Here is a 16490-nt window from a genome sequence, read left to right as displayed (position 1 = left end):
CCAATAGTAACTGTACAGATATAAAAAAAAAAAAAAAAAAAAAAGTCTAGGCTATAACTATACCTTCCACCGCACAAAACAGTCATATTCCTGACAAAAATGAATTATGCATAATGACTGAAAACAAATTGCAGTTATTATCTAGAAATGTACTGTTGAAGTAGTGCTTTACAAAAGCAGTGCTTTGAAGCCTGTAACTGTGGCGCTACAGTGGATGAATTTAAAATCTCAACTTCTAAAAGAGGTTTTCTGGATGCTACTAAATCAAACAGTTTTACCAGCATGCTGATAAAATCTAACAATTTTACAAGCACATTAAAACCACCTCTGAAAATTTAGATTTCTAAATGCATCTTTAAAAATGCACATCTCTCTGAACACTCGTCTATCTCTTTCTCAACCTCTCTGGCTAGCTAAACTATCAGAACTACTGCAGATTAGTTTATTCAATGGGCCTCTAAAGGGAGGAAAAATTCAGAAATCAAGCCGCACCTGGTGAAAATTGTATTGAGAAAAAAAAACAAAAAAAAAAAAACAGATAAGTCGCATCTGTCATAAGTCACACTGAGGTTGCCGTTAGCCCCTGCTGGTAGATGCAATAGTTCTACACACTCCGGTGTTCAAGAGCATGTTTCCCCACTGACGGCCTTTCAAAAACAACCATGTATTCTGACTAAAACATTTTACCAAAAACATTTTGATCACAAAGATTTAATTACATTGCTCTACATCTTTTTCCGGGCTCCTAAAAGCATGAAATTGACTAGTTTTTCCCGGCCAAGCGGCAGCAGGGGGCTTGAGTACTTGTTCGTGTGAGGTTTGAAACAAACTTAACTCACACACATCTTTGACGTATCAAGAGATGACGATAAGGTATCTGTTTACTACATTTCATGTGCATATCTTATACATTTCACAGCCTGAGTAACCTAATAAACAAACAGGAACTCTTGATTTTGCAGTCTTGTGTCATATTAAAACAATATTGATTATAGCAATGTTTTAAACATATAGTGAATTAATTTGTAATGCATAATTCATGATAAATCAATCTGGAGTGATGCCATTTTTAAGACACCTTTTAATTGTGCTAATCGCCACTCTTCAGGGTCTGGTGTAAAAGTCAGTTGTTAATTCATTTACAGCTATTTAATTCATTTTTTGCCTAAATTTGATTGCCCAGGCCACTCTGACATTACTGTAGCCTGCCACTACCGCATGCATGTTTTTGAAAAAATAAAAAAGTATTTTAACCATAGAAATATGGCAATTCAAAGATGAATGAATAAACAAAGCAAGGCACATACAAAGATACATACATAAAAATAAAACATAAGAAAAAAGGTATTAAAACTGTAATGGGGGGGGGGGGTTGGCACAGAGCTTTTACTCATCCTCCAACAAATTAAGTTCTTGTATAATTTGTAAAAATTTGCAGGCTTGTTTACTCGTTATACATCTTAAGGATGGAAGATAGTTACAAATAAAATCTCTTTTGAAGATAAGTTGAAAAATAAGTTTGTCTTCATACACTTGCATTTATGAATAAAAAAAATAAATAAAAATGTACATTTATAAATGTACATTAATAAACAAAATTCTACCTTCTTGTCCTCCAACAAAACCCAAAATACAATGTTATTTCTAGAAAATGTAGGTAGCGATTGGACCTTTGTTTCAAGCCAACTGAACATTTTCCCGGAACATACTGCAGTGCATACAGAAAAAGAAAAGATGATCGGTTGTCTCTACATCAACTTAACAAAAAATACAAATGCTGTGGTCTATATTCAATCGAATTCTTAAATTCACTTGACGGATTTACATTAAGTATTTTAAAGTGAGTTTCCTTTGCTTTAGAAAGCACTGGAAAACAAATAATGGGTTTGCAATTTTTGTATAGTTGTCTTGTCATAAATTTGTAGAATACCATTGCGGTCCTGCGTGCACACTGTGTTATGACCGTTGTGAGGACGTAATTTTTTGTGGCTACAGAGCAAGCCACGACAACTGGTGCCAAGATCGCATATACTTCCGGAGGAGTTGTGGGTAGATGTCTTTACGGGTCCACCCTAACCCGAGGACCCGACCCGGGACCCGTACGGATTTGGATCCATGTTTTAAACGGTCAGCTGGGTCCGGGTCGGGTCCCATTCTATTGCTGTGGGTCCCGGGTGTGTTTAACATTGTGTAATACCCGAGTCGATCCGAGAAGACCCGGCAGTGATCAGACAGCACTGGTGATGATGGTGCTGTGTGTGTGTGTTGTAACTTGCAACACTGCAAAATTAGGATGAGAAAGTGCGGGCAGGGAAATAAGGTGAAAAATGGAGCAGAGCCACAACAAGCTGAGTGACATCAGAGGCAGAGTGGAGTTAAGGCACACAATAGCTAATTAGCAATGCTAACGTTAGCAGCCGTGGCAATGAACGAGCAATTGTAATTACAATTCAAAAGGGCAAACAGTCGAAGTTATTTTATGCGATATACAAAAAAAGCTGCAAAGCTGATTCTAAAGTCGCATTTGTCATCCGTCACCATGACAGCAAGTGGACTTCTGAAGCTGAAATAATGAGTGGATTAGCTATGCTGTTTCAATCAGCAAGAGAGGAATCACAGAAAACATGGATATATTTTACCAACTTTCTTGGCAAGGAGGATGGATTATATGCATCACGGCCAGGCACAGGGGAGAAGGCTACTAACGTTACATTAGGTAAGACACAAAGTTTTGTTTTCACAACTTGTAAATTAACTTGTTAATAGCAATCAGCTGTGAAATCAGTGTCGATCGGGTCTGTGTCTCCCGGCCGGGTCCGGGTCCTAGCTTTCAAATAATAGATGGGTCCGGTTCGGGTCCAGGTCCAGCATTTCTCTGTTCTGCATGGGTACGGGTCCAAGCTTTCAAATACTAGATGGGTCCATTGGGATAGTACATTTCTGGGTCTCTTTGGGTTCGGGCACGAGTTTTTGGACCCGTGAAGACCTCTAGGTGGGGGGAACCCTGCGCCAGCTCAGCACCACAATAGAGAAGGATGGGAATGCTTACTGAAAGATCTCTCCAGGTATTTTAGAGCTCCTTGGCACTGACAAAGGTTGCATGGACAGGCACTAGGACCCATGGGTAGCCTGACTTCCCTTCAGCCACTCAACAGCATGTCAAGTCGCTCCATGAAGATTACCTCAGGATCTACATATCATATAACGGTATATTGGGGCTTGTTTAAATTGGTAGCATCTGCTTTAAGTAATCGTGTTACAGTTTTTCATATACTGTTTGAGTATATGAGGAGCTGCATTTGACAGCAGCCCAGAGTTTGCTAGCACAATGTTATGTTAGGCAGAATATTTAAACTGGCTGCATTATAGACATTGTAAAGGCAAAATAGTCTGAACTGGCTACTTTAAAATGCTACTAACGTCTCGATGACTGATGTGTTTGGGCATTCGTGTCTCGGCGTGCAGCGAGTTTGACCGGCTGACATCAATTATGTATAATTTTGTTGCTATACTACTGTACTACTATAAGTCACAGGACCTTTCAGATGTTGTAAGAAAAAACATAACTTATACTCTGGAAAATACGGTAAGCCATTCGCAGGTTAATTTTCTTGAAAACTGTAAAAACTGTATAGGGAATTCACTTAAGGTGCGGTCACACATACCATCGCACGGCGAAATTCCGCATGCTAAATACAGTTCTCAATGGGAATCCATGTGATCGTGATTTTTGCGCAATGGACTTCTGGTGGTGAAGAATTTCCCCCTGAGGATTTTGCGTGAAGTTGAACTTTGACAGGCAAATTCGCCACGTTCACCACTAGGAAGTTGCTTGGTTTGGCAGTGACCTCTGTGTGGGCAGTGCTTCATACACAGCTACACTGAATATTCACAATGGATATCATTTTAGCGATTAGTTTCTTTTAAGTCTCACAGAGTATAAAAATTAAAAAGAGGCTGCTTGACAATTATATTTTTGCTGGTTTCACACGTGCTCAATGTCCGCCCATGGCATCTTCGCTGCAGAATTTCGCCGTGCGAAGGTATACGTGACCGCACCTTAAAGGTGCTGTTAGTGATTTTTTATGGAATGGTGTGCAGAAAATGTTCCTTCTCCCTGAGAGATATCACTGAAATAAGTGTCCTGAGATCTCTCACCGGTCTCTCTGACAGCAATAGATTGTGTAAACAGCAAACAAAAACGTGACAGTGGCATTCTTTGATCAGTCAATCAGAAGACTTTGATGTGCTTTCTACAGTCAATCATTTTGCACATTCTCACAGTGTAGTAATTGAAGTGGATCATTCGGGTTTAATGTTATATCCAAATTGCCAGCTGAGGGCGCTATTTTGCTACTGTTGTGTTTGACAACAGTGAGAAGGTGACTGTCTACACATTTTTGGATGACTTTTTTTTTAAAAAGAGGGGGCGTGTCTAATTTAACGGCTCAGTCTCATGGAAGTTCACTTAAAATTGCTTACAGCACCTTTAAGAATGAACTGTGCCCATTAAAAGCGTTGGTTATTTGCATGCACTGTCTGCGCTGGTTTAGTGCCCTATTCACTAAAGGAAATATTCTGATCAGGCAACGATGCAAGCGTGTCCACAAAATCTGTGTTGAAAGCAATTTGCATGTGCAATTCATACCTTGCCGCCAATTCTGAGTGCTTTATAGTGGAGGATGCAGCAGAACACCGTGTTCTGACACTTTGGTGGGATTGAACAGCATCACTCACTACTGTGATCCAGACGCCTGAATCATCACTTCACACAAATACCTAAATGCTAATCCACCTAGAAAAGTAGTCTAAACTCTAAAGGATAATTTAGAAAACATTAATGATCAAATAATAAACATTTTAAAGGAATAATTAATGTACTAGCTTCAAAATACAGAACACTTCAAAGAATAGCTCACCCAAAAACAAAAATTCTCTCATCATTTATTAACCCTCATGCCATCCCAGATGTGAATAACTTTCTTCTGCAGAACATAATTAACATGCGTTAAACCACTGGAGTCTTATGGATTACTTTTATGCTGCCTTTGTGCCTTTTGGAGCTTCAAAGTTTTGGTCACAATTCATTTGCATTGTATGGACCAACAGAGAGAGATATTCTTCTAAAAATCTTCCTTTGTGTTTTGCATAAGAAAGAAAAATTAATTTAAATTATATAATTACATATTTCAAAGTTAAAAAAAAAAAAAAAAAGACTGTGGTAACTGACAGCAAGCCACAGAAGCTATCGGTAGAACTCATATTGCATTTAACACAGAATGTTCCTTTGAACTAGATGGGAACTGAGCACAATGAATTCACCAATTGTGCTATCCATACCAACAACAATTTACACATCAAAATTGTTTTACAGTTTCAATATCCTTCTACTTATGCCAAGTTAATGCAAAGATTCTTGCTGCTTGAGTGAGGTCAGTATATTCTACAGAGCATGTCTGAGGCATACCCTTTCAAAAGCAACATGGTATGCCTACCTTCTCTGTCCAGAATGGGCATCTGAGGGGGTGCGCTGCACTGCCCTAAGACAAGGAAAGAGGGGACCTCCAGTAGTAAATATCAAAACATACCATCCGTATTAATGTATATCAAGTCAATACCATTTTCCAATAAAAGCTCTTACGTTACACACATACATATATACACATACACAGAGTATATACAGCTCTAGAAAAAATTAAGTGACCACTTTGAAATGATCAGTTTCTCTGGATTTACTATTTATAGGTATACCTTTGAATAAAATTAAAAATGTTGTTTTATTCTATAAAGTACTGACAACATTTCTCCCAAATTCCAAATAAAAATATTGTCATTTAGAGCATTCATTTGCAGAAAATGACAAGATGCAGTGTTTTCAGACCTCGAATAATGCAAAGAAAACAAGTTCACAATTATTTTTTAAACACAATACTAATGTTTTTACTTAGGAAGAGTTCAGAAATCAATATATGGTGGAATAATGCTTATTTTCAAATCACAGCTTTCATGCGTCTTGGCATGCTCTCTACCAGTCTTTCACATTGCTGTTGGGAGCCACTCCTGGCACAAAAATTCAAGCAGCTCGGCTTTGTTTGATGGCTTGTGGCCATTCATCTTCCTCTAGATCACATTCCAGAGGTTTTCAATGGGGTCAGGTCTGGAGATTGGGCTGGCCATGACAGGGTCTTGATCCGGTGGTCCTCCATCCACACCTTGATTGACCAAGCTGTGTGGCATGGAGCATTGTCCTGCTGGAAAAACCAATCCTCAGAGTTGGGGAACATTGTCTGAGCATAAGGAAGCAAGTTTTCTTCCAGGATAACCTTGTATGTGGCTTGATTCATGCCTTCCTTCACAAAGATGAATCTGCCCGATTCCAGCCTTGCAGAAGCACCCCCAGATTATCACAGATCCTCCACCTGGTCATCCAATGGTTAAACAGAGACATGGGGAGGCCTTCAAACCACAGTGTCTCGCACCCACTGTGAAATATGGTGGAGGATCAGTGATGATCTGGGGGTGCTTCAGCAAGGCTGGAATCGGGCAGATTCGTCTTTGTTAAGGAAGGCATGAATCAAGCCACATACAAGGTTATCCTGGAAGAAAACTTGCTTCCTTCTGCTCTGACAATGTTCCCCAAATCTGAGGACTGGTTTTTCCAGCCGGACAACGCTTCATGCCACACAGCCAGGTCAATTAATGTGTGGATGGAGGACCACCGGATCAAGACCCTGTCATGGCCAGCCCAACCTCCAGTCAGTACTTTATAGAGCAAAACTAAAATGTTCATTTTACTCAAACACATACCTATAAATAGTCAATCCAGAGAAACTGGTAATTTTGCAGTGATCTCTTAATGTTTTCCAGAGCTGTATTATATTAATGTCCTTAAAATGCTAGTTGTGGAAAAAAAAAAAAAAAAGAAATAATAATAGGAAAACTTTGTGGTCTCTTCATGATTCATGAACAGGAGGGAAATGTTATGCTTTTCCAATGATCTTTAAGACCAGACTTAAAAAAGGCCAGTGATGGTAAAAATATACAAGTTTAACATAGTGATATTATGCACGACTTTGGCAAATGTAAAATGAAATTATAAAAGCTACAATTCACCGATTCTGCTGTCAAAAATCTACTGAGCTCTTGTAAATTCTCAATATCTAATAGGCTTAATAAACTAGTTTACTATAAAGTATAAACAACTTCACTTAACAAAAACAGAGTAATTAAAAACATAATTCAAGACCTGCATCCAATAAAACACTATTATAACAATATTATATCCATTAAACATGGTCTGAATGCTAAAATATAAATCATACTGAGTCCATGTGTAAAACAATAGGGTTCCAAAGTCCACAATGAAAATATGATAAAAAATAAAATAATTTAAACATGGAAATAAACAGATTTAAGAATGTTATGATGTAAAATGAGTAAGAAATACGATTCCACACCATTTCTTGGTCACTAATCAAATTTGTAACATTACAATATCATGTTTACTCCTTTGTTTGACAGGTCAGATTTCCCACCAAAACATACTCAAATACAAGAACCTCCATCTAACCACAGTTTACAACTGCAATTAATAAATTATACCAGGCCTCTATAAAAAAAAAAAAAAAAAAAAAAACATACTGTGATTATTGACAGAAGTTGCTATGTGAACAGCAATATGCTCTCTCATCTCATATTTCAGCTGTTTAAAGCTAAAAAAGGCACACTGAAACAACGTTTGCCCATATTCCAGAGAGAGTTACTCTTCATAATTATGAAAGATAACAAAACTGATCTCTTTAATTTGACTGAAAAAAGAACCCAGTTCTCTTTGCATTCACACTGAACCTGGACTTGAAAGTGGACTCTCTTCTTTGTCCACTTTAGCGACAGGGTCTCAGTCCAGTTTTCATTCAAACTAATTTTTCTTGAACCCACTTGATTATTATAGCATTGTAATATAATATTGATTTATTATTAGTAGCATTAAAAACTTTAAAGCAACAGCACTGTCATTATTTATTTTTTTAATGTTTAAAATCCAGAGAAATTCGGTCAACTCATCTGTCCACAAAACTCAATTTTCTTTGCCCCATCTAGATTTGCACAGAAACTTGTAATAGGCAAAAATATTAAAAATTACCCAAATGTGAATCTGGAGTGGATTTTATGCATTTACATTGCATGTTGTAAGTGAACACAAAGCGAGACTGCTGAAACAAACAAAGCGTAAAACACCACCCACAAACTTGGAGTATAATGTTGTTCGCCAAGACAGAACTGAGTGCTGCCATTTCACTTTGAAGCACACTGCACGTGCAGACTATATTAAAAGAAATCACAACTTTTGTGGTTTAATAATCGCACAAGTCCATTTCATGATTTCAGTGTTTCATCAATTCAATTAATTTTACAGCCCTACTTTGCACAGGCTCAAAGAGATAGAGACTAAAATCAAGAACAACTTTTGTGCAGCTACAGCAAATGGGCAGAAAACAACACCAAATACTGCTAGCACTGTCTTTTAACAACACAAAAGGATTGAAGGTTTAACGAAAAGCAGTACCCAGAGAATTTAATGTAGTAGAATTTGCTGTATGGAAAAAGGACAACATAAAATATTTCTAATAAGCTAAAAAAGTATTAACTAAAATTCATGAAAAAAGTTCATTGCAAACAATGTTAGGAATGATATTTCAACAATCTGTTATATTACAGATGAAACATTAAATAAACTAGATGGTATGCATGAGAAAAATTCAATCACAGAACACATACACCGTAATTTTGTACTTACCACTGAAAAGCATTGTAATGGAAGTAAACCAAACCAAGGCCATATAAAAAGGCAGCATTCTGAAATAAACCAAGATAGAAGGAGAGTTAGAAACAAGTATTGAATAATTGAATCTTTAGTTGAATTAAGAAAATTTTTTCAGGCAACAGCAACAGTGCTGGTGTGCATGTAAAATTCCAAGCTCCTACTTTCTAAACACACCTGTGTATCAATAGAAACCTGATGGCAGACCTGACACATCTGCACTCAGCAGGGAACTGTACCACCTGTGGCTAATGAGCACATGTTTAAACCAAGAGGTGGCAAAGTCTTTTCCTCCCACAAAAGTCATATAACGTGCAAGAGAATACAGATCAATGAAACAATTATCACGACTTACCCTCTTATCTCTGTGCACAGAGAAAAAATGACTCAAACTGAAAGCCACTGCGGCTTGTCTTCCCAGCAAATGAACTTTCATTAGATGATATGGCTAGTAAACTAAACAAATTAAAAAAAAAAAAAGCACTAGTTGTAAACTACTGGAATAGAAATCCAGGTTACTATTGGGAACAACTCATCATACGGTCCAGTTCAAAATGTTCAGAACATCTGTACACCAGTTTTAAATACAAATTCTGATTCAATGACCAGACTGAACAATATGTAAAAAAGACCAAGTTGCAGATAACATTTAAGTTGAAATAAAACGGCTTCCAACAATAAACAAGTAAAAACAGACCCGAGTGGGGTAACCACAGCAAAAAAGCTATAAGTTTAAATCAGCTTAAACTTAAATATGACAATATCAATCAAACAACTGATTTGCCATTCAATACAACAATTAAAAGGGACTATACAATTATTGGAGATTTGTGCCTAACAAGTCTTTGGTAACAGCCATGAAAAATCACAGCTTTTCAGCACCATACTGAAAATACCAGGGGCCTCAAGTACATAAAACTATGTAGATTTCATCCTAAAAGTGTGCATACACACAAAAGTCCGCTTTTGCGTACGCATAAAGTTTCAGATTTATAAAACCGTACGTACGCCAGAACCTGCACTAAATTCACTTTATAAATCTCAACTAGCAGAAGATTGTTCGTACGTGCACGTGATTTATTCACCACCCCGTCTCCTTCCCGAAATAACCATATATGGAGTGTACAACCCCTGTTTTACTACCCATAACCTCTAGGGATGCACCGACCCGATACCTGGATCGGTATCGGCTATGATACTGAAGCTTTTAGACGGATCGGGTATCGGTACGACGAGCCCGATCCAATTCCGATACGGTGTGTTAGTCATGTTCGTTACTGTCAAGCTCCAAAAATGACATACAAGCATAAAAACACCATTAAAGCAGTTCATATGACTCGTGCATTTTATTCAAAGCCACTTGAAGATGTGCTATAGCTCTGTTAATCATAAAAGGCAGTGTTTAATAAGTAAATATACAGTATGCGTAGCGCCAGCGTATTAGTGAATGGTGCTGCTCTGTTTACACACATACTCGCGGCTATTTTTAGCCTTAACAGCGGAGCACAATATTTGAGCGCTACTCAAGAACAGCATCTCAGATGTAGATGCTCAATAGTTTGGTTCACTTATAACATGCATTTAGAACGGCACCGGAGGTGCATTTTACCAGAACTTGAATAAGAAGCGAATTAAACTACTGTGAACTTGCCTACAAACAGACACATACAGGAATTCCTGGAGAGTTTAGAATGTCAAAATAAAAGCATGAGGGTTTAAAAAGTGCACGATTTAAATATATTACTGTTGTATTTAAGTCAATAATAATAATAATATTAATAACAATGTATTATTGTCATCATTATTTGTTTACAATTTATAACAATATTTAAGTTGAATGGGTTCCAAAAAATAACTGTGTGAATGAAGTGGACTGATGTCTTACAACTAAATTGAACAAAAAAGAGATCTGAATCCTTTAAAGTCCAGATGCAAGTTGAAACATTTTTGAAAAGAAAAAGGCAAAAATAAAACACTGGTTTCTTTTCTACTGAAGATTCGAATTACTGTTAATTTTGCTGCTACATTATCCAGTATACTAGTTAATAATAAAGTGTTAACATTTATATTGAAATAATGTGTAGTTAAGAGGTTTGTGTTTCTTTACATATTAAAGAGTACTCCCAATTAGTTCCACACAATAAAGATATTTCTAAAATGATTATGAAAAAAACAAAAAAAATAACAACGCTGGTATCAGATTGGGATCAGTATCGGCCGATACTGAGATTTCCGATACCGGAATCGGAAGAGAAAAAGTGGTATCGGTGCATCCCTAATAACCTCATTTACATACAATTACAATATGCATATTGCCATCCAGACACATGCCTACCGAGTTTAACAGTGAAACTAAGAACACGGAAGTTAATACAGACTGTTAATTCCTCAAGTGCCCATAAATTAGATGCTGGTGCTAAAAATCATTTCTTAATCTTCATCTTGTTTTAGAGTAAAATATCTATACATCTTTTAAAGAAGATCTGTTAACCCGAGAAACATTATTTTTTAAGATTTTAACTTGTTTCAGAGAATATATCTTATCCCTGGACAATTTTTTTTATTGTTGCAAGCATAAATCTATGCAATTTTGCACCTAAGACAATGTTTTAAATGGTTTAATGGTGTTTCTTAGAGAAGTGAAATATTTAATACTGGAAACAAAACAAAGATTTTAAAATGATGTATGCAGTGTTGTCTGACATAATTGGATTACTAAAAGAGCTTCTTTTGTGTAAGCTTACATTTTGTTTTGAATTTGACTGGCTGCGAATCCACTACCAATATTTCCTTATTACAGCTTATATTTGAATGCCTTTTCAATTAGTTACATAAAATTAATATAGCCGAATATTAGCTGGATAACGATTCATTTTGATTCAAGTGCTTAACTACATACTTTATTCTAAATGCTGTGTATTTAATGAAAAGCAGAGTTTATAATCAGTCTGTTCAGTTCATTACTTGTCCAGCTGGAGTCAGCAATTCACACACAGCAGTAAAACAGTGCGTACGCAAGGGGTACAGCTTGCGTGGTAGTGCGCACATTTTCACATCGTTTACTTTTTATAAAATCTCATTGTCAGCTTGAGAAGTGGCGTACGCAACATTTATACACGAGGCCCCAAATCTATCCATTTTCATATCAGAAGCGTAAAACCACACACTAGGGTTGCTCCAATAGCAAAATGTTGGCTTCGGTACGATACCAGCCAATAAACAAATAAAAAGCCTCCGATTTTTGATGAAATTACACTGAAAATTACATGATTAAAAGAACTGCATAAAGTCTTACAGATACAAATTATGCGTTTTCTGTTTTAATTTTTCTGGATTCCATGTTAAATGTTTTAATTCAATGTAATGATCAAATGGTGTTTAATCAAATTGATACATACAGTTTTAATCAAATGAAAAAAATCTTTTTTTTTTTTACAAATTGCAATTTTAGTTTTGGTAAAATAAAATGCTGCACAACAGAGCTTCACAGTATTAATGAAAAAATCAAAATCGGATTACCTCTGGCACAAGGCTGCTTGCGTTTGTGATGTTGCTGACATGATAATAATAATAATAATAAATCCATTTAATATTACATAATTGTTATTGAGTATTTTTGAATATTACATTTTTATACAGTAGTTATATTTTCTGTCTTCAATTTCACACGTCCATTTGAAAAGAGCTTTCATGTTAGCGGGACTTATTTTATTTTGATTTTTCTTTTAGTTTTTCCTGTTTTTGACGGGTCAGTTATATCAAGCTTCCCATTAATGCTGGGATACTCCCGTCGAGACTCTCGAGATGAAATGTGTTAAAAGTCATTTATACTATAAACACATTGCATGAAAATTAAGCACCAGTAGTGTATTGTGTGTGGGAATCTTATGACAGAGCGGCACCTCGTTCATTCAGTAGCGTGCAGTGCATGTGACTGTATATTATTTAATTAAATTACATCCTTCTTCTGTTTAATTATCACATTTGGCCATATCCAAAGTTTTTTTTTTTTGTTTGTTTTTTCAAATTGTCATTGATTTCATCTCAAATTTGTCACATCTCATATCATTTTGCTAATGACAGCATACTGTAATATGATACCAAAATCAGCAACAAGATGATATTGTACCGTTTTAATAGTTTTGGTGTACTTCGTTAGAACCGGTAAACCACACAACCCTACCACACAAACACTCCACTATCATAACTCCCTGATTGAACTCTCAGTAAGGGCTGAGTAATATGTAAAATTGTTCTGCAAAGCAAAATAAATGTCAAATGTTTAATCCTCTGCTGTGAGTAATGTTCCCATATTTATGAGGTGCTTGAGAAATTAAAGTGTTTTTGCTGATTCTGTTTGACACTGCTTAAACAGTTCCAGTAAAAAATGGCTAACCTGTTTTATGTCATGAACTAGACATGTACCCGCAATATTATCTTGCAGTTCTGCGCTTTTGAATGTGCAGCGAGGATCACCTTTAGACTCCCAAGCTCTTACACTGAAGCACGTCATTTTGCATTCAGGATGCACATAAGCAGTTTTGTGCCGCTCTGTATTGGAGCCTCTTATTTCTTTCTTCTCTTACTTTGATAGTGTTGTGCAATAAGATGTTAGTTATTTAGCTATATTTTTGTTGAATATCTGTTAGCTGTCTTGAAGTGCTCTGTGCTGGGCTTAGCATCCATATTTGGGCTACTCAAGATGGCGCCGAATTTGGCTGCTGCGTTGAGAGCTCCGACACAACATGATTTGATTTATTTCCCTCTGAAACACATCTGATCAAGGTCACATGAAGAAAATGGAGCCTAATTATGCATTATTATCTTTAATACCGACTAGTCAATAAGTCGTTCAAACAATCGATGTGATAGTTTTGCACATCCTTAGTCGCTACAGCCATACATATTCAGAGGAAACTTTTTTGGCCAGTGTGTTGCATACCTCATTCTTTGTTTTAAGCATCCCATCACGAGCTTTGTGTTTTAAGTTAAAAATAATAATTATAACAATAATAATTCATTACATTTATATAGCGCTTTTCTAGACACTCAAAGCGCTTTACATAGTATAAAGGGAATCTCCTCAACCACCACCAGTGTGCAGCTATTAGAGTACAGTGATGTAGCCAATTCATATATATATATATATATATATATATATATATATATATATATATATATATATATATATATATATATATATAGGGGATTTTTAGGAAGCCGTGATGGATAGAGGCCAATGGCAAATTTGGGATTTTTAATGACCACAGAGAGTCAGGACCTCGGTTTAATATCTCATCCGAAAGACGGTGCTCCCTGTAACTCTACTGGGGCATTAGGACCCACACAGGCCCAGCTGGCCTCACTAACACCTCTCACTAAACTGTATTTTTCCCCAGTTGGTCTTCCAGCCAGGCTCAACCCTGCTTAGCTTCTGTGGGTACCCAGGTGAAAGCTGCTGGCAATAGACCCCTGCATTCTGTCCCATTCTTTTGCAATCTGTCTAGCTGTTTTTAATGATAGAATGCACTTTGCATAAATAAGAAATGCATCCGATAAGGGACCGGTAATCCCCAACCAGCCTAATTATACAAGGTTTCCTTAACAATGATTAGTCAACTACTCATGCACTTTAGAAAACAGTTTATTCCAGGGTTTTTGCAGAAAGCTCCATTCTGAAACATCATGTAAACTAGGGGTGTACAAAAATATTGTATCGTATTGTATGATACGATGCTCTCAATTCGATTTCTCTCAACAAACGGCTTGCTGGTGTCCATGTTAATGAGCTCAATGAGTGGTTTTGCAAGCACTGTCTTGCACAGATTATGCTTAATAATCTGACAATGTATAGGGTCGGAAAAGCCTAATCATTTCAAATCTCATGTAAATGTGGTTCTCTCACGTGTTTGGATTTTTTGAACGAGCTGATTATCAATACTTGCCTATATCAGGGGTGTCCAAAGTAGCCACCTGCAGCCCTCAGCGAGATTTTAGAAATGGAACAGAATTTGGCCTGCTATGGAGAAATCCTCCTGGACACTGGATGTTGCAATCACATACAGCCACTATTCACAGCGCATTGTCTCCACTAGCGGGAGACGCACAAACCGAGCACACTCTCCCAGAAAATCCTCTGTAGCACTGGGAAGTATGATGCAATTAATTGTTTCGTTATGATGTTTCGTTGCAACAAGAAAAATGATTCACAAACTTTGCAGCACCATTTGAGTGAGGACATAATGTAGGAGATAGCACTTAACACTATTGCACGCACTCAGCTTGCACATACGCGTCTACAAAATAAAACGAAGTGCAAGGTAGCAGCTCTATATGTGCTTAGCAGTGACATAGAATGGACGTCAATAAGTGAGTATAAGACACATTACTGTTCCATTATAAGTTTTTTTGGTCAGTGAAATAGCCTATCCTTTGTTTACATGTAGGGCCTACACATGCATACCATAGAGCACAAATTATGATTAAAACCTGCATAAAGTTTACAATATAAAAATTACGCATAGTGGTAATCTAGTAACATCTATTGCACACTGACTTGTGAAAATGCAGACCAAGTTTTGCATTGTAGACGAATGCAAACTAGCTAAATTTTTGCTCGACTTCCAATCAGGAAGGCAACAAAGATCTGGGGCTTCAACGACAGGCCTGACAGCGCCTGCTACTTATTTGCTACCTCGAAATAACAACTGTCTCGAAAGACCTTGGACAGCAGTGTGAAGTCAGGACAGGCGCAGAAAGAAAACTCTGGAGGAGCATTGACTATTTGCAGCAGCGCAAGCAAGCACATGGTGCATCACTGACAGGCTGACAGTACTGCACACGGCTCACTTCTCACACCTGCACAAATCATACACAGCTGTCTAACTGTTGAGACAGAACCTTTAACCCCTTCAGAGCAGGCACAAATTTAAAATGTGCCTTCCTTTTGAGAACAATAAATAAGTATCGACTCCTAAACTGAGGTTAAAAAAAAAAAAAAAAAAAACAGCTTTGCAGAAAGTAGAAAATCTTTGAATTCTACAGCTGCAGTCTGTAATGTTTCCACTGGCAGACTTTTCATTTGGTTGTCCAAACTAAACAGTGCAAAAATGTGATTTATAGTACAAATGGTTAAGAACAGCCAAATAACTCAAAGGATCTAAAACACTAGTTCAACTGTGCTGAAAGTAGGGCTGATTTCTGATTAATATGAATTTGCATTTTGACACGATTTTTTTGTTCTTTCTTAAAATCGAGAAATCAAGATTTTGCAAAAAAAAATGGCAAACACTAGTTAGGTTGTAAATCAAAAGGCTGAATAACAGAAATAGAATTCATAGCACTTGTCTTAATGCCGCTCCCGATCTGATCAGCTGCACGTGTGGCGCATTCCAAATGAACGTAAAAGGTTAACAACAAGGAGACTGATAAAAAAGACAGCGGTAATATTCCCAGTACGATTGTACACAGTGTGATTGTAGCTCAGCTTCGTCCATCATGCACATATACACCGGCTTAAGACCATACCTGGCCTCGGCGTGCGCATGTTGATGAACGGTCTCATTTCTTATCTTTTTACCCATAAAAAAAAGCGTTAGTTAAGTGACCGTTATGGGCGCTTCATTTCAAACCATGGAGAGGCTATATATAGGAGAATCAAACATCTGCC

General features: G+C 37.0%; 1 protein-coding gene across 6 annotated transcripts in view; it reads right to left on the bottom strand.

Annotated features, from left to right (window-relative positions):
• LOC127446728 (lysine-specific demethylase 6A-like) overlaps positions 1-16490 on the bottom strand; it is an 85364-nt gene that overhangs the window by 55835 nt on the left and 13039 nt on the right. For 3 of the 6 annotated variants that reach the window (XM_051707861.1, XM_051707860.1, XM_051707863.1), the window contains exons 5-6: positions 8798-8856; positions 5496-5540 (exon numbers count right to left, since the gene is read on the bottom strand). In XM_051707861.1, coding sequence (XP_051563821.1) covers positions 5496-5540; positions 8798-8856 — 104 coding nt within the window. The remainder of the gene's footprint in view (positions 1-5495; positions 5541-8797; positions 8857-16490) is intronic. The other 3 variants (XM_051707865.1, XM_051707862.1, XM_051707864.1) reach the window with 1 other exon arrangement.

The sequence above is a fragment of the Myxocyprinus asiaticus genome, chromosome 10 (genome assembly GCF_019703515.2).
Source record: "Myxocyprinus asiaticus isolate MX2 ecotype Aquarium Trade chromosome 10, UBuf_Myxa_2, whole genome shotgun sequence".
NCBI lineage: Eukaryota > Metazoa > Chordata > Actinopteri > Cypriniformes > Catostomidae > Myxocyprinus > Myxocyprinus asiaticus.
The sequence above is the reverse complement of the archived record's forward strand: the minus strand, read 5'-3'. Positions and strand labels throughout refer to the sequence as shown.